Source organism: Ixodes scapularis, unplaced genomic scaffold (genome assembly GCF_016920785.2).
Source record: "Ixodes scapularis isolate PalLabHiFi unplaced genomic scaffold, ASM1692078v2 PGA_scaffold0__279_contigs__length_252992795, whole genome shotgun sequence".
Classification (NCBI taxonomy): domain Eukaryota; kingdom Metazoa; phylum Arthropoda; class Arachnida; order Ixodida; family Ixodidae; genus Ixodes; species Ixodes scapularis.
Window position 1 is genome coordinate 16,080,488 of NW_024609835.1, and position 19,731 is coordinate 16,100,218.

Genomic DNA, 19,731 nt, shown 5'->3' on the forward strand with positions numbered 1-19,731 from the left:
TATCGGTTATCTATTACTTGCATAATTATTGTCTATGTTATTATTTAACAGGCCGCAGTAAAAAAATTCAAAAATTTAAATGGTCACTGTATTGCTGTAATCTATTCTTTAGGTGAAACATAACGATAATGTCAATATTTCCGTGGGCAAAGAGATTTTCCAGAAATCTAGTGAAATCTAAAATATTTTTAGATAACATTTGGTGAAGAAGTGATCTCGGAGTTCGGCAACACTGCGGTTGCTTGTCTTCCAGCTGTGGCATGTTAAAGGAGCAAAAAGGTTATCTGTGCGTAGTCCGCTATATTTTCAAATTAGCGTACTGAAGAGTAGGCTTTTGACTTTCTACCCTCTTTCTTTTGGCCCACTAAACGATATGCGATAAGTAATATCCGAATCTAAAATAATTAATCTCAACCTAAGTTTTATTTCATGGTCCCTTTAACGTGCTTCCAAACGGTAAGCATATCGCCGGTTGCCGGAAAAACCCATTCATCATCAAGAAAGGCAGATCTGTTTTTAATTACTGTGTTGAAGTCTTTATTCTGGTGTGGCTTATATTTTTTCTCTTAAAACAAAACATAAAAAAATGGTGCATTGCTGAGTTAACGGTCGTTGTAACAAGAACACGGTGCGCGTGCCTGATTCGACTTTGCGAAGGCCATCGCAATAAACATATAGGCTAAATGACATTAACATTTCTCGTCTGGTACGGGTAACCTGAACGTCATTTACGTAAATGCCATCTCGGTAAATGACATTTGAGCTGCTCGTCCGACAGGGGTATAAGCTAAGCTTGAGAGCATGGCACAAAAAAGGCAACACCGAGTATGATATACACATAAAGGGGTAATTTTGTAACGCTCTGCGAAAGGCCCAACTTACTTCAGATTACGCTTTTTGGCAGGAGTAACTTGGTGTCCCGTAACACGTAAAAGCGAGACGCCAAAGCACTACGAAAATTACGCTATGGATTATGTAACGGCATTATTCACGTGGCATGATTACGTCCTTTGGGTTTTATAGTGTAGCCGCTGCAAAACATGCTTCCTCGCGGATGGCGTCTTCCTATACCATTGGCTGGAGTAAGCTATCATTTGACCATAAGTACAACCAAAGAAAGTTCTCGTGGGAAGTCGCAATATGAGTCCTCTTCGTTTCCTTGCGTCCCGAAAATTTATCCAACATTGAGGTACCCCGCGCGGTTTTTCTCTTATTTGTGATAAGAGTTCCGTGTTTTCGGGGTTTTCTTTTACTTCAATAACGGTCGTGTTTTTTCAGGATTTATTTTTTTAAACAGATTCGATGTTCTTCGGTGCCAATTTCCGGGGTCAGAAACACAATCAGCGTTCCTCGGGACATGATTAAAAAAATAAGACACGGAAATGGGATTTCCCTAACTTCTCAGAACATCTGCTGTGATTTGTATACCTAGGGAATGTATTTGTGCCGTAACTAAATCAAAGTGGGATAGCGGATGTGGTTCCGAAGCATGAAGCAGCCTCAGAGACACCTCAGTGGAAGTTCTGTTTAAGGTTAACATTAAAATGAAACTCTAAACACAAATCCTCATCCCGAGGCTTTTCAGTTTTTACCAATTCGAGGTTTTCAGTTGTGTCAATAGAGAGCTTAAGACTTTTTGTTCACTTTTTATTGAACATAGTACACCTCGACTAGATGTCTAGAGTCACTAAGTTTCTGAATAGTTCCTGACAGGGTAAGAACGGTAGGCAGCACTTTCAGTTGTCCCGCCTTCAGCGTGAGCCTACTACTATAGACAACGCTTCGGTGTTCGTGCACCTCGAGCGCGCGCGTGCAGTCAAAGCACGACGGAAGGCATGGGGCGCGTGCTGAAGACCAGGCATTCGGAAGGCACGCCCTGCCGTTCTCACATTTTAAGTGACTAGAGTGACTTTAATGATTATATTAAACTAGTGAACTAGTAGAGAAAAACAAATTAACTTTTTACAAAGTGGAGAAACTGCTTTGACTCGCTTCATCCTGAAAGGTGATATGCAGAGAAGCGAGAACATTTCTTATATAAGCCGTTTTTGCGGATTTTGTTTCAGCGACTGCGCCGAGTTATTGTTCGATGAACGAATTATTATTAGTTGTAAGAGATACCGTCCACGAACTTCGAAACACTGTTTTCCCTTTGGTAGACTCCCCATTAGGAGATCAGATATTTGGAACCTTAATAAGTGCTGAGGTGGTCACCGGCCAAGTGATTCCCTTCGATATGTACGCTATACAAGGCTCTGGAGCAGTCAAAGTGACTGTGGTTTAGGTCAGTGGTTCTCAACCATCGATGTTTCGCGGACCCCTTGTGAATCAGAGGCGATGATGGAGAAGAAGCTTCGTGGTGAGGGGAGGGGAAAGGTAATGGTTAAATATAATATTGATTTAATAAATGGATATAAATAAGGGCTAGAGTGAACTAGACCTCTCTTATTGACGTACACATGAGAAAAATCGCCCGAAAACTGAAACATTTCTTCTCGACTTGAAAAAAAGACAACTTTTATACCCGGGCTTGACTGATGAGGCAGGGCTTCGCTGACCCCTAGAATGCTTTCGCGGACTGCAAAGAGCCCGCGGACCCCTATTTGAGAACCACTGGTTTAAGTGTTCAATCCTTCATCGTGTTTGTGTTTGTTTCTAATGTGTAGTTTTGGGATGGCTGTAGTGCTTTCAAATCCACACAGGGACAAAGTTTCCTAACAAAATCAAAAGAAAAAAATCGCGTGTTCAATTTTTTAACGTTATTTCGCTGCAGCCATTTTGGCGCAGAGTGGAAAGCTGTAGAAAGCTTCGAAAACTTCGTTGGATGAATGGCTATCTGTAAATTTGTTTTTCGCTTTAGGGGGCTGTAGTTTTTTATTAAAAAGCTGTAGCATTTCAATTGAAAAGCTACAGAAAAAGCATCTTTGAGGCGACAGAAGGTCTGTTGACTTTTTTATTAAAAATCGGGCGAATATTCTAAAGAAACTCAACAGAAAAGCTAGAGAAAGTAAGATGAAAAGCTATTGCCATTTATAACCTCTGATGACGTTTTTCAACAGCCGTTCAGCTGAAAAGCCCCACAGTTTTTGTAAGGGTCAGATGCTTCATCTGAGGCGAACCTGGCTACTGCGCACGCGCAATGCCCACACGGGGCAAACGCGGGCATGTTTAAAAAGAACGTGTTTGTGTATATCACACATTCTACCTCTTGCGTTCCACCCCGCTTTAACATGCGCTCTAAATCTTCTCAAAAACGAACTGATTTACTTTTTTTACGAAGCTCAGCAGGTGTCTGGTGAGAATCATAGTTTCTTTTATTATTAAAAAAAAGATAATTATGTAAAACCGATTAAGCCTTCATAAGTTGTTCTCAATACATTGGCCCGAATACGACATCGTTGACTTCTGCGGAAGAGGTATAGTTTTGCGCAAGGAACTTTTGGTCGATATTCAATAAACAGCCGGTATATGATGAAACTAATTCTTATAGCTACCGTTTATAGTTTTCGTCAAACTGCGTAGTTATAAGTGTGGAGGTGATGCGAGCGCAGTTGTGTTACTTCTCTTTTCGTATCGCTTCCTTTCGCACGAAAAGGTACAGTATTTGTACGGCGCGAGTCGCCCAAGTCACCTTCTTTGATGCGCAAGCACGTCCGACGAGAGAGGGACCTTCGAGATATGAAAACACTCCAACCGACAGTTTAAAGAGAGCGCGGGGGAGGACACCCAACTCGCTGACCGCTGTTCAAATTGAAAGGCCGCAAAAAAGGCGAGCACGTTTCAAAGCCCACGTGATGACGTTAAGAAATTCACCCTCCAGTTTCGCATAGTATTAAAGCGTGATCCCATTTTGTTAAGTTCCCCACCACAGAACACATATATTCAGTCACGACAAAAAGTTTAACAACAATTCACACGTGAATTTCGGCTTCTTTTTTTTAATTCACGCTTTTTCTTCTTTTCATTTTTTTTTTTTTACTGCCGATTTCCTGACAGCATTTCTAAGACACGGGTACTATTTGCAGTGGCTAGTACGAGTGTGGAATGAGGAAGCTGCTGGGAGTGCTCAGATCTCAAACCCGATTCGCTTGTTGAGTTACTTGCAGAAAAAAAAGGCGTAGCTTTTACCGGGCATCTCATTATCGTTCCGCGCAGCCAATCGGTCTGCGGAATTCGCAGGTAAAGACGCCCAAGAGCGAAGCAAGAAGCGTGAAAATAATAAGCCCTTCGTTCCTTTAAACTGCCATGGACATGCACTTTGAGCAATCTGGAGCGTCCGCACTCCCACAAAGCCCTTGGTAAATTGCTGCAATCTAAGGAGGGCCCGTGGACAATGACGTCGCTGATAAGAAGTCTACACTAAGAAAAACTGTCTGTGCCGTGGCACTGAGCATCACCATAGCCCCCTATATACTGACAAACCCTTGCATATCGCCACGAGAAGAGGCCGCCGCAATGGAAAAGGTGGAGCGGCAGACAACGGATGAGAGGAGAGCCACCTGACAGGCACCCCGCTGCGGCGAAACGCCGAAACCCGCTTCGCCCGAGCGAACAGGTGTGCTTCGGGTCCTCGCCGCTGCGGAAGCTGTGCGCTGACGTCCAGGTTCCGTGAAAGATTTTGCGTTTTGGCGCTCTGTGCTACCAGGTCCTCGCGCCCCGAATCTGCGACCGGGCACTCTATGGCTCCGTCGTCAAACTGCCAGGCTTTGTGAGTATAGAGGAGGCTATAGCGTGACACGTCACAGTGATCAGTGCCACAGCGCATCCTGCCTTCGCGGTCTAAACATATTATGAGCCCTGTCGTTCACCGACGGCCCTTCGTAGATTGCAGCGCTCTTCCAAGCGCTTGGCGGGCGAACATACGCTACAGGTTGATTAGGGTGTAACGTTGAGCAAGTGTTCTAAAATGTGTCTTAGGTGCATCGAAGCCCCTGAGACATACGACAATCAAAGGGCAACATAGGAAATGCGTAGAGTACGCGCGATGAGGAGGCAGCCGAGCTCGTGGCGATCATTGGTTCACGTCGGGGGGAAATAAAAGCACATGGGCGAATTTAGGGGTAAACAAACGCACGAGGTGCGCGAGGAGCGGGCGAGCCTTACACGCTGTAGAGTAAACACTGTACTTGTTTAAAGGAGCCCGGCAAAAACAAAAAGTAATCCTGCTTTAAGTGACGTGCCTACCAGCGACAAGCAAGAGCATTCAGTGACAAAGCAGTGACGGGGTTCGCAGACAGCGTGAAACACTGAAAACAAGTTTATCCGCTGGCAGCACTGACTGCAAGTAACCCTTTATAATGATTTGGAGCGCGTGGTGTTCGCTCAAATATGCAAAAATAAACACCCAGACCTGCGGGCCGTGATCATTCTAAGACTCGATTAAACATGTGGACATTTCACGATATGGGTGAGAATAATCATCTGAAGCTTGGCCTGCCATGACGTGTACCAAATTCGTTTAGGGCAACATTCTCACTCATGTAACTTCGGCTTCGTTCGAAATTATGGTGAAACAGATTATACAACAATCGTCGCTCGGGGTGACTGTAATCTCCTTTTCAGGTGCTCTTAATTTCGAATTGGCTTTACGAACATGGCATTTTTTATCATTCCGCTTTCATATTGTTACTCGAGTCCGCGTTTTCGTACGCGTGCCACTTATAATATTTTGGAAGTTACAAAAAAGGACGTAACATTTCAAAATCGCGAAACATAAGGTGGCATGTTTGATCAATGCTACAAACGTTCGTGAGCTCTGTTTTTAACGAAATACTTAGCTTCCCGTCCACTGCACCCAAATGGGCGAAAAATAACTTTGATGTGTTCCGCTACATCGACCCCATGTCGTCTATTCTTTTAAATATTGTCACAAATGACAAGTGATGAGGTGACTACAACTTAAGTAAACTAAGCGTTTAATGGGGTGAAGTTGTGCCCAAAACAAAAAGGGAAGAGACGATAAAAATTGAGTGTCGCGGGCGTCGATGGCGACGTAACAGCAGGATCGAACGCGGGGGCGAGACTGACTTTGGCTCGCCACGCGAAGCCCCTTATGTACACGCGTGAGCTCCTGGAATAATCGGCGTACAATGGTCGACGCGTAGAACATTCGGACCTAGAATAAACATCAATGTTCTCGAATTCACCAGAACATTAAACTGAAAGAATATATAAATGATGAGTAACTACCAGGAATCGAACTCTGGCTCTTCGCGCGGGAGGCAAGCACGATAACGGTTACTCAAAGGCCGCGCTGTTTACTTGGCCCGCTGCGCGCGCGGCAATATACACGGCTTGAACGTGTCATCATCGCACCATGATGGTAGTCATCCCTACTCGTTCCTGGCGAGAAAAATAAATTTAGCAGTTCGGAATCGGCGATGCAGAAGGTACGAACTCGGCAGCAAGGCGCCCACAATGGCAGCTGATGCGACGTCAGTGCAGGCCATGCATACGTCACTGCCCTGATACCAAATTGCCTGCGCAATAAACTTCCTACGCACCGCCGAAAAACGCTTAAAACGAAAAAAAAAACAACCTTTCGGTCAAGCCTTAACGGACCGGATGGCTTCCGGACGGGAAATCATTATCGAGAGGCGGAAGGAACATTCCTCGCGCTTCTGGCGGGTGCCCATCTGGGATGTCCAGTCGTACCACGTGAAGCACTGACACGATCGACCCGTCCAAAATGGCAAATGTTGAATAGCGGGAACGACGTCCCATCGGTTTCCAATAGAGGAAACCGATAAGATGGCCTTCCTTTTATGTTCTTCCGTTATGTTCCAGACCGCTGGACCAATCGGAACAAAGAAAAAAATGATAGTATAATTGAAGCGGAGAACAAAGAGGTCGCTTTGTCGGGATGATACCGCAAACAGAAGCGACCCTTCGGTTGTGTAGTACATGGAATCGATATAGACGACCGCGCAGGAAGGGAAGTATCACTCGTCGCAATTTCCTTCGGTATTGCAGCTAAGCTCTCCCTGGCTTCCTAATGCAGAGCGTTGCTCCCGAAACACCAGAGTATTGTGTGTTTTTGTTTTTTCATCAGTTCGGCCATTGAGAGAGGCTTTCGGTAGCCCTCTAGCCGCAGTCACACTACTTAAATATCCTCAAGAAACATTCGGTGTTCGCTTTAGGGATGATGACAGAATTACCTGCAGACACCCCTCAAGAATGTTAGAAGCTTGTTTTCTTCATACAAGCTTCGAACATGTCTAAAGACATGTTCAAAGTTGACGATAACAGATTGTTTCTTATTGGACAGATAACTTGCTAGCCACCTATGGACAACTGTCGGTAGCTCCAGTGAGGGTAATTTATGTATGAGAAGGACATGCGGAACTGCATCAAAGGCTTTTTGAAAATCCCCTAATACAGAATTTGCCTGGAAGCCTTCATCGTACGAAGACAAAATGTCGCGGGAGAACGGACTTAAGTCATGTAACAAATAAAAAAAACAGATCTAAACCGTATTGCTGAGGTGTGAAAATAATGTTCATTTTAAGATGCCCAACGATACTGGAGTAAACAATATATTCAATGGTTTTGCAGCATACGTTGGTGAGTGATATTGGCCAATAGTTAGTAAGGTTGTTTTAGCACATGATTTATGAATTGGTAAATATTCGCAAGTATCCATTCGCGGGGAAGCCTACTGTCTTCTATGGATTTGTTTCACAATATAACTGAAACGGTGACAAAGCACGAGCGTATTTTTTATTTTTTTTTCAAGAAATGGTTAGAAATGCCATTTGGTCCGCTCGCAGCCCCTAATCTAAGGCTCTGGAACAAAGAACGCACATCGTTTTCCAAAACAACATTGTCAGACGTATGGACAACAACTAAGCCCTACCGCGTTAAAACTCCGGTAGAGATTGAAAATCTCCGATATATGGTGAAGAGAAAACAAACGGAAAATATGTGTCCAAACACGCTGCCTAGTGAATGTCCCCAGCGAAAGTGTTATGGCCATCAGATTTACCCGGAATGCCAAACTCATGTTTTCTGTTAGACTTAGCAAACTTCCAATTTGTCTTCACGTTAGTTGCCAGGTTTACGAAAACAAATTCAGCAAGCACACTTTTAAAACGATTCTACGAACTGCACGTATTTATGTGTACGGAACATTCTTCAAACTCTAGTAGGAACGAAGATAGGTTATCCGGCATGCCGTCAAAGTTCCTCTTACCATAATAAAATACTTTCCTTGAAATCGGTCTTTTTATTCTGATGTAGTCGCAGTTAATATTACCAACAATTATATTATGATCACTAATACCTGCAGATATATTAATCAACCAAACGAACGTAGGGTTGCTCCAAAGCACAGGACCTAAATTCAATGAAATTGATCCAGCGCATCTTGTGGCACTAATTATGACTTCAAAAGTGGAGTAGACTGGAACTGCTACGTAAAATGGGTGGCTAATTTCACCAGCTGATATCGGGAAGATTTAAATCACCGCCCAATGATGGCTGGTCAAACACTAATACAGATAAACAATCAGGTAACACCTCGAGTGGTTTCGTATCACTGATTCCCGGAGGCCTCTAAAAAAAACAAAATGGCCTAGCAGATGTTCGCTCTCCAATTCTATCTTGCACCAGACAGATTCATCTGAATGATCATTAAACGGCAATGCAATGTTCTTCATTTGCTTTTTAACAAGAACAAAAACGCCACCTCCGCTTGCATTGCGATCGTTATGTGGGCGTTGAATTAAGAAGGAAATATTTCTGAATCATAATGGGGTCGTCCAACCACGATTTTGTCCCAATAACTGTCAGGATTAATGACAGCAATCAGATCATCAAACTCACTTGTTTAATGCTTCATACTACGACAGTGTATAACGATAGAAACATGTTCTCTTAGTTCAATTTTACGACGCTCGACAGGGGACCTTTATTGCTATTGGACGCAATCAACAACACGGTCAGTTTCGGAATCGTACATGAACGTTTCTCCACCTATAGCAAGCGTGTTAAAGCGGCGTTTGAACCTCTCGTTATGCTCCTTAGCATACTGAAGCAGTTTCTTTCTCTCAGACCTTGCACGTAGCAGAAAGGCCTCGCTGATTGACAAATAACTGCTCTTTAGTTTGTGACTCGGAAAACATTTTAGCTCTCAAAACACAAGGACAAAGACGAGAATCAGACACCACAGTGCGCTACGAACAACTGATTTTATTACATGAAACGTCACTTATATACCATCCGTGTCTGATATCGCCCCATCACTAGCCAACCCGATGCCATGCCGCGTCAGTGAGGAAGGCACGTTCCTTGTGAAGTAGATCAATTGAGTCCACGCTGACACATGCTGCCCCACCCTTCCTAATCTCATCTGCCTCGACTATCTCCCTCAGAGTTTTTTACTTGTGCCCCGCCAAAACCTTTCACTCGAAAAACAACGGCACACCTTTGATAATGATCGGACAGACGACCGTCCTGATAATTTCCCTAGTTTAAGTTTGTGTTCCCTTAGCCTATCATTAACACACCCACCGGTCTGACCTATATACTTGTTTCCGCATCTGATACACTACTTCCTCCGCACATTCAACAAATGGATTCCACAGGTTTCAGCGCACAGCCAGAAGGAACCTTACGAAAAGGTTCTGTCACCCTACATAATCTACTAAGTGTGTTTGGTGCGGAAAACATCACTTTTACGTTCGATCTATTGGCCACCCTTTTCAGGCCATGCGCCGTTTTGTGAATGTGCAGAGCGCGACATTGGAACCAAAATGTTGTCATAAAAAAAATTATTGTCATAGAAAGAGCTGATTTACAGCCCTAAATAAGGGGTAAAATTGCGTGCCCACTAATACTCTTTCCTAATAAAATTCGAAAAGGCGCCGTTGTCGTGTTCGCGCAAACAGTGTTGCGATGTATACGGTATCACCGCGACCTTTTGTTTATCTCTGAGAACCGTTGGGCGAGGGCAAGCTTCACTACGTAATCTTTTAATGCGACCTCCGCAACTGATACCACTACATCATTCGGGAAGCCAGCTGCCAAAAACCGCCTATACTGCGTGCCCTGACCTTCTGACATCACATCGTGACAGGATTTTATTAGGGCGTTTAATACGCACATATTGGTTCTCGTCTTTCTCCTTGTGTTTTGAGCGGTAACATGTCTTCCAAGTTCCAAAACCAAATAGCCCAACAATCTACTCTACTGAACTTTAGTTTGTGGGCTTAATCTCATTTGTTTTGTTTTTCTTTGAATGAACGAATCTGTATGACGATCAGCCCGCTTTTTGTTGAAGAGAAACTACCGATTCTAAGGGCGCGATTAATTATATAACGGTTCATCCTGAACGCCAAGGTTACTATCGCATACCGGTATATCATTTCGTTCGGATCTTCCCACGTGTCGCTAGCAGAATCTGGCAGCGCATTAAAAAAATATATTTTTATATCTTTTTTTCAGGTCATGCTGCTGCGTCATAACCGCACTAAGTTGCGCAGCTATGGTTTCATTTCGTTTTTATAAGCAACTTATTTCGGTTCCCAATTCCTTCACACTCCCCTCCTTTTGCCATCCAATCGATCCGGGCTGTGAGAGCAGCAAGCTTCTCGTCTGCTATCTGCTGATTTCGCTTAATCTACCTCAAATCTGAAAGGACCTTACTTGTCCCTCCTATAGCTTTGGTATAACACAGAGTGCTTCTAAAAACTCCCTTTGCTGCTCCGCAGAGAGAGGACCAGGGTTACTTTCACATCACCAGATATAATTAATCATTTTTTCACCTCGGATAAGAGAACCCGAGATCTCAAAGAAGGCACTTCGGCGGCACGCTGAAAAACAAGCTCTGTAAGTGCAACAAGTTGGGTCTCGGTGCCGTTTCACAAGGCTCTGCGTAACGCACAATAGCATCATAAACGTAAGGTGCACTGACCTGAAGAACGAGAATACGTGAGTAACCCGCCTCCATGACGGCACCGAAACCCATCGGGTATTGGCAGAGCAGGTTCTTAAATAGTTCATGATCATATTGCCACGCGCGTGCTGAGCGGGTGCGTACATGGCCGAATGGTTACCCTGTTTGGCTGTCGCGCGGAAGATCTGGGTTCGGTTCCAGGTAGCGGATCGTTCTTTTATTTATTCTCTCTGCTTGTCGTTCTCGAAAATTCGAGAACTTTCTTGTCTGATCGAGTGTCGAATGTTCTACGCGCCGAACGTTCTAGGCTGAGTGTTCCAGATACCAGGGGCTCCCCGTGACAAGCCGCAGTCAGTCTCGCCCCAGCGTTCGATCCTGTTGTTACGCCGTCATGGACGCCCGCGACGCGCTATAGTTATCTTCTGTTTCCTTTTCCTTTTTATTTTGGGCACAAGTTCGCCCCATCAAACGTTTTGTTGGTTACAGTTTTCGTCGCCTCATCAGTTGTCATTCACAACAATATGACGTCCACCGTTGTTGCCAGACGTGATGATCGACGAAAGTCGTGTCCGGGTGAAGCAACGTTAAATACAGTGAAGAATGATCAGGCAGACAGAACGGAATTGCCGGGAACTTATCCCTGATCCATGTTTCCTCGGCCCGAAACGTTCTAAACTGGGCACCGTATGGAACGGTTAAAGGCAGCAGAAACTGAAAACCGAGAACACGAGTATCCCGCCTCCATGGCGGATGGGATTCTTTACCAAATGAAATTTTTACCCTATCGTCACTTGGTGTTCTTGTAGATGTTATTCGGGCTCTTGTGTTAAATTTGCTTTGAATGATCATGCGTAACCACCCCTGCTATGGCTTAGTGATGCAAGCCGCAATATAATTTATATAAATTAAACAGCAAAATTGCGGTATAGTCGCACATGTGACGTTTTGGGACACGTGAGTATTAATCTGTAAAAACTTCTACCTTGGAATTTTGTCTTTAGACAAGGACTGTTCTATTTGGTATCTTCTGTGGATCATGCATCTCTTAGAATACTTACGGTATCGATTCAGTTTACGAGTTTCGATATCCTGGTTTAAAATCAATATTTCATAAATTTCTAAAAATAACTGAGAGTAATCTTAAACCGCTAAATTACAACAGGTATACAGGAAAACAGGCAAGAGAAGCATAAAAATTATTCCTTTTTATTAAATATTCACATAACTACTCTCACACTGTTATCTCTCTCTCTCTTATTTTGTTCTGTCCCTGACAGCCAAGAAGAAAAATAAGACACTTCACGGTATATATTATTCATAAATTACCATATCGTTACTGTCTGAATACACTATCCAGGTATAAAATCAAATGTGAATCCATTTGTCTAACTGGGTTCGATAACGCCAACTGGACATCCCATGAGATAGGCTAGATTGAACGCTGTCGCCTGCGTTTTGCTTGTCCTTTCCACTCCTATTACCACTTCCTGTTACGCTAGATGCTTTTTATTTGCGCCATTAACCCTCTACACCAGCTTACGGAACCCTTCTTGAACCATGGACTTCAATTTTACTAAAAGGATGAATTCATCCGGAATCTGAAACTCGCTACCAGCCATTTCTGTGTACCGATTTGTGCATGTACTGGTTTAGATGTAGAGTGCCGCAATCGGCCGGGGATAATGTTTCAAGATCTGTTACACAAAACCGGTCCACCTCTCTGACCGCGATGCCCCTTTCATATTACGTAAATGCGCTCTGTTCATCTCCCTAATGAAATGGCAAGCAGGAATTATCAGGAATAAGGCCTCGACGCCGACACGACTGACTCAGACTATGTTAGGACTTAATTCCCGGGAGCTACCGCAGGCGAACTGTCTCTTCACCTAATGAATCTCTCTTGAAGCAGTTTTGAAACCATCTGGCGAACTATCTGAAAACTACTTGCGATCTATCTGGAAAGAGTCTTCAAACTATCTGACAAACTGTGGCAAGCATTTGGCAAGCTCTTTGGAAACTACATTCGGCGAACTATCTGCAACTGTCTTAAAACTCACTGGTAAACTCTCTTGTAGGTGTGCGGCCCACAGTCTAAAAAATCTTACAAACTGTTTGAAACGTTTATGGCAAAGTAGTATCTCAGAACTATCTTAAAACTAGCTGGATAACTACCTTCAGAGGGTCTTATAGTACCTATCAACTACCTTCAAACGGTCTTGAAATATCTATCAAACTATGTTTAAATTATTTTAAAATTTATTTCGAAACTATCAAGATTTTTTTCATAAAACAAATCCGTTCGGTAGGGATTCTGAAAACGAAAAACAAAACGCTCTGAACACTATCGGGCAAAACATTTGAAACTTTTCTTAAAAATATCTGGCAACTAGGTGGAAACAAGAAAATGACACTTACTGGAAAAGTTTTAATGGAATTTAAAACCCGTTTTAAGTTGCATATCTTATATTTCGTATATTTCGACATATTTCTTTGAACCAAGTTTACTAGAGTCTATATTCTGTTTCATACTTAGTGTACAACGCTCTAAAAACTGCTGGAGAGAGCATGGGGTACGCGAGCAAGCAAATGATCTAGCAGATCATTTGCACGCGTTCTCGCGCAAACGAAACCATAGATAAGGCCACGCGCGCGCACTAGTAGCTGTGACAGTGTTCTACACTAAGTATGAAACGAAGTATACGTATTTTCCAAGGTACCGACATTCTTTTAAATCTTTATGTCGAAAGACGTCTTGATTTCTAGAGTTCAGAAAATCTTGTAAGCGACTTTGGTTTATAAACGTTTTTACTTAAAACGTGATTCCGATTTTTTTTGTTTTGTTTAACATTGATTTTTTTTTTCTGTGTACGATTTTGACAGTATGGTAGATGGGCTTGAGTTTACTAATTAAACCCATTGCGCCTTTTGTAGTACTACAACCTGTAAAACGTTTGGGAGGGAAAGACGTGCACGGATATCAGAAACCTTATATCGGGAAAACAATAATAAAAAAAAACGTTACTCAAAATTAAGAGATATACAAGCGGCATTTTTATTAATTTTCAAACTATTTTTAGTTGTTTTCAAAACGGTATTTCACTCCTAGTTGCAACATGCTGAAGGAAGAATTAATATAGAATTATTATGATTGGGAACCACAGAATGACTATAAGTCTTCGGGTAACTTGTAGAGGCTTGTCAAATGATTGTGGCAACCTACAATTACACTCATTTTACCTTTTTTTTTTTCTTTAAGGGCCCTCGTGTGAGGGAATTACATAGGGATAACCTAACAATTACCTTCACGCGTTTGACGTTTCTTTGATCGAGTATTTCAGGCTAGCCCTGGTACAGCTCGCCCGCGTACCTCATTGATTTAAGAGACGATATATGTAAAAAAACAAAAGGTTTTCCATGTTGGTTGTTGTGTTGAACTTTTCATCTCCAATTCGAAATTATTAAAACCACTGTTTTACTGGCTGCTTAAATGCAGCACCTTCTCTTTGAATCCTATTAACATTTAAAGCTAGTTCAAGAGCAAGCGAGTTTAAATTTGTAAACAAGATGCATGCAAAAACTGGCATTTTCTTATGGGAACAAGTAAGAACCCCGATAAATAATAATTATCTTGCAAACTTCATTTTAAAAAAGTTTTAAATTACTGAGTGCTTATTCTAACATATTAAATTTCAATTTCAATTCATTTATTTACTCCCATTTGTACATATGGGTGACGGAGACAGGGAAAAAAGCTGCAAAATGTGCAGCTTGACAAATCAGTTTGAGATAATGTAATTTTATTGAAGGTCACTCCTTTTTCACTGGGATTGAATTCCGTCAGAACTTTACGAATGTTTTAATATTTTAGATGCCTGGAAGTTATCTGCGAATTATCTATAAACCTTAAAACTTGTCTGGACGCTGCCTATAAACCCTGAAGACTATTTTGAAACTATCTGAACCTCTCTAGCTAATCATCAGGGAATCTCTATGAGAAGTAGCAAATCGATCCTCTTCGTGGAAACTTGTGCAGTATAGTTATCGCAGATTCACAGCCGAAATAGTTAATAAATTTCCAAAGTGGTAAACTTTTTGTTATATTCTTATATCCGAAGCAATGTATCGATGCATCGGCAGTCATTTCCTCGATTTACAAATTTAAGAACATCATAAAGAAAATAGGAAATTATCGTAGACCGTACGCAACAACACTGCCTTGCTGGTGTAAGCACTTTCCGTCACTTTGATTACTGATTGAGCGTGCGCTTGCGGAGCCCGGAATCCGCAGTGTGCGGTCTATGAAAATTACCTTCTGAACCAAAGCCCGAACCGCCGTTCTCGCAAAAGACCATTCAAAAAGCACTGACCAGTGAGGCTCATGTCGAAGGACTCGGCGTCAATCTTCCTCAAGTCCTGGACAGTCCTCCAGGTAAGCGTGAGCAGCTGGTTCTGCGACAGGTCCACGGTAAGCAGGTTCGGCGCCCCTAAGAACATGTTCGCCGGTAAGATCCGCAGCCGGTTGTGAGAGAAGTAGAACTTCTTGAGGCGCGGCAACCCCTCGAAGGCCAGCGGGTCCACCTCCGAAACCTTGTTGTATTTGAGGTCCAGTTCCACGAGCGCCGGCGTCCCGCTGAAGACCCGGGCGTCCAACCTCTGCAGCTCGTTCCGGAACGTGTCCAGCCGTTCCAGATGGTCGAGGCCCTTGAATGTGCCCTCAGTCAGATGTACGATCATGTTGTCGCTCAGGTCCAGTTCTTTTAGCGCACCCAAGTCAGCGAAGGCCGTGTCTTCGATGCTCTTTATCTGGTTCCGCTCTAGGAATAGGTGCGTCAGTGCCGACAGACGCGAGAGGGCGTGAGCAGGGAGCTTGACGAGCTTGTTGTCGCCCATCTCCAGTTTTGCGAGGTGAGGCAAGTCGGCAATGGACTCCTTTTCCAAGTCGGTGATGTCGTTTGAATCGAGAGATAGCGTCTTTAGTTTAGGCAGGTTGTAGAAGGAGTGAGTCTTAAGCGAGCCAAGGTTGGCTTGAGTGAACTTGAGGCTCTCCAGGGCAGGCGCCGCGGAACGCAGTGCTTCTCTCGGAACAAAGTGGAGATGGTAGTCACTACGGAACGTGCTGAAGGCAATCGAAACGATCGATGGCTGATTCTGGAAGGCTTTAAAGACAACGTGATCTTCTGTGAGATTTCTCACAATAAAGCAGGTGATTTCGACGTCGTCCTTGCCGATGTGTTTATTCTCGCACTTGCAATACATCGGCTGGTCCCTGAGATCGCAGAGTTCAGGGACTACGTCTGAGTCATTGCCAAGCGCTTGTTGTAGCGTTGAACACAAGAGAAGAAAAAGCAGACTGAAGAATCTGAAAAAAAAAATGGAACTGATTAGGATTTTGGCAGCATTTCAAACAATAGTGCACACTAGATGAAATTATATACATAATTAATATCTTCGTGAATTCCAGGCAAAAATAGATAATCATGAACTGACTAGTATTTACCATCATAGAATACTTCTTCGAACCATTCAGCTTGTTGATGACGGTCCCACGCATTATATAAAGAAAACGTAGGTGCCCTCAGCTATTATTGGGTTTAGTAACTAATTTTAAATTGTATGCGAGAGCTTTTCTCTACCATATTTGTCATATTACACGCGGTGAACTTAAGAAAGCACCTTCTGGAATTCTTAAAGTGGCTGCCGACGTTATTTAAAGATATGCCGGGCTGCTTTTAAATTTTTCACCAGCTTCTACAACACTATATTTTTTTTATTTTTTTTTTTTTTTGCAAGGCGTTTGGCGATTTATCCACAACAAACTGCGGGAGTTGCACGGTCTGCAAAGACACTGAAAAAAATCATTTCTCCTCTGGAATGGGGTACAGGTCATAATGACTCATTCTCTCGCCATGTTTCGAGTTTCACAATCCCTACTTCACTACAAGGTTTAGACTTCTTTCAGCCTTGTCATCCACCGGGTTATATATCCGTATAGATCAAAGTGTCTGACTATCCGAGTGTTTCGTTGTAAAGTGAAAGCACGGGTTTGGAGTGTATGTGCTTTATTGATAACCCCTAAAGTCACTCTACACCTGAAAAAAACTCAGGGCGTTGCTTATAATGTGATGATTCTCTCTCCGGCATTCTTACCGAGTAACGCAGCACTCTTGCCTCTGGAGCGATAACAAGAGGATCGGGACTGTCACGCCCGGCGTTTTTTAGGCTGTCACCAACGTTACTAAGACACTCAGTTGGGAAAGCTCACCCTTAAAATCCGGACCGCTCGCCTCCACCAAGACCTAACTATATGCGACTACAGCTCCGTCCTTTAGCGGCAAGCCAAAACATGCAAGTTGTATTATATAGCTACTGCAAGATGGCGCTGCGAGATAGTCACACTGGCCCTTGCGCTACCCGACTGAAGAACCGGTACGTGCATCCGTGCAATTCCCGGAGTGGCCGCTGCGGGAAAAATGGCGGCGTTGCAATCGCGTCTCGTTCGGTTCTCGAGTACGGATCAGAGCCACTTTTTCAAAGCAGGCTCCTATGGCGGCTTCCCAACTGAGTTGTTCTTGTAACCTTGGCCGTCACAGACTATTGTTATGGTTTGAACGTTCAGATGAAAGTGATCGCTTTGTTGGGGGTCTAGTACCTAAGTATACTTACGAAACGTCAACAAAGGAATGGATGTCAAGCATAGGAAAAGACGAAATTGCTATTCCTAGGAAATAATTGAACCTCAACTAAGACTGCAAACCCTTTTTATACACTTGTTCTTTTGCGCATTTTTTTCTCTTCTATGTGTTGTAAAAGGGTGAACTGCTCTGAGTGGGACAATATTTAGCTAAAAAATGGATTCATTTGGTTTACAGATATTACAGACATATTAGAGGGATTGCACGGGTAGAAAGTGAACAAGAAACAAATAGTATCACGCACGCAGACAAAAATGAAAATAAGATCAAAGAAAAAAGGGTAGGCAGTGGCCACACGGCCACAAGTTTAGGTGTGATAACGTCTACGTGCCGTGTCTAGTGAAATGTAAGGCATGTATCGGACGTAACAGATGTATTTATAAGTAACGGAATAATACAAATATCAAATGAAAAACATTTATTTGTTTATTACAGAAACAATCGAATGAAACAGATATTTAAATTTGGGGTAGACTTATACAACTAAACGATATATAAGAAACCGGAAGAAACAAATATCAAGCCAGAAAACAAGCCTATTCAACCGCACGGCACACAAACCATCGCAAACAAGTGCGGATCGAAACGCGAGTCACCGCATCACCGCGGCCGCACTGGACATGCGATGCGTGTCACTTGATGGCGGCGTGCGTGATGTCATGCCAGCGCCTGACGTACTATGACCATCTTGGTGGTGCATATCTCTTGAAGGAATGGAGATATCTTTATGATTCTTTCACCATCACGTTTGGCTTGATGTGGTATATCAACGTTCGACATTTTAACTATATGTATATAATGGGAGCGGAAACAGGGGCCTTGACGATAAATTGCAGGCTTAAGTTTCAACTTCCACGCGGAGTCAATAACACAGTATTGTAACAAGTTACATGTTAGGACCTATGGTGCACTGTGCAGCGTATGTCTATTCAGCTTTGACATGATACCAAAAACAAATTAATCGAACGACACGTCTGTTAGCAACAGTGAGTCAGACTGTGCTGATCGCGCACTCTGACGACTCATCGAAAACGTCATTTCATTTCGCGCCTGCGCGAGATGAAACGGCGATTTGTTTTAGAGCGCAACTCTTAAGGCCCATACGCACATTCGCGTTTGAGCGCGGTGCGTTCCGTAGCGGCAAGTGGACGCGTTGCGTTGCGAAGACCGCTTGCGCCAAACTTGTACGCACAGTTGCGTTGACACGCAGTCAACCGCAGTCAAGAGCCAATAAGAACGCGCTATCGTCGCTAGTGGCTCACCAATAGTAAGCGAAATCCAAGGCAACATGGCGGCGCACGGCGACAGCGTCGAAGCGTTCGATCTTGGAACAATCTCGCCGGCTTCCCCGACGTTTTGTAAAGCTTGAACCATCGCAGCCTTGGAAAATACAGTCTCCACCGCTCCCCAAAACAAGAATGCAAGCACTGCGACCGGCGAACCGGATACGTCTCGCCGAGTCGGCCGGGTGGGGCGAGCGAACACGTCACCCCTCTCCTCTTTCGGCTTCTGATTGGTCGAACGCGCCCGAACGCACCGCAACGCTTCGGAAAGTTGAACGAGTCTCTACTCGCTTGCGTCGCGCTACCGAACGTTGCGGGGAGGCGCGCGTCAGTCCGCAAGCGACTGCGCCTGGCCGCAAGGACTCCGCAACGCACTCACACGCGTTCAAACGCGAATGTGCGTATGGCGCTTTAGGCGCCCGTTTCCGGCTTGAGCGGCGTCGGCGTCGGCGTAACCGTTACCCCCCCCCCCCCCAACGGACCTCAGGAGGACTTCGGGTTCCTTCGGGAGGACCTCAAGAGGACCTTGGGTTCGTTCGGGAGAACCTCGGGAGGACCTCGGGAGGACCTCAGGTTCCTTCAGGAGGACCTCGGGAGGACCTCGGGTTCCTTCGGGAGGCGGGAGGACCTCGGGTACCTTCGGTGAGCTCAGGGAGGGGGGGGGGGTCACGTGACACCCCCCCCCCCCCCAAGGTTAGACGACCCCCCCCCTCCCCGAGGTCACATGAAGTTACATAAAATGTTAGCTGCAGTGATCCAATATTTTTCAGTGCTGTGTCTCTTCTCAAAATATGCTTAGACCAAAGAATTGACACGTCCAGAAAGAAGACCGAACTGCAACTGTTTAGTGGATATGCGAACA

General features: G+C 44.0%; 1 protein-coding gene across 1 annotated transcript in view; it reads right to left on the reverse strand.

Annotated features, from left to right (window-relative positions):
• Positions 1 to 16,445, reverse strand: part of LOC120846900 (connectin-like) — a 122,216-nt gene extending 105,771 nt beyond the window's left edge. Inside the window, exons 1-2 of the mRNA XM_040218808.2 lie at positions 16,405 to 16,445; positions 15,262 to 16,253 (exon numbers count right to left, since the gene is read on the reverse strand). Of these exons, the coding sequence (XP_040074742.2) occupies positions 15,262 to 16,253; positions 16,405 to 16,445 (1,033 nt within the window). The remainder of the gene's footprint in view (positions 1 to 15,261; positions 16,254 to 16,404) is intronic.
• Between the last annotated feature and the right edge of the window lie 3,286 nt (positions 16,446 to 19,731).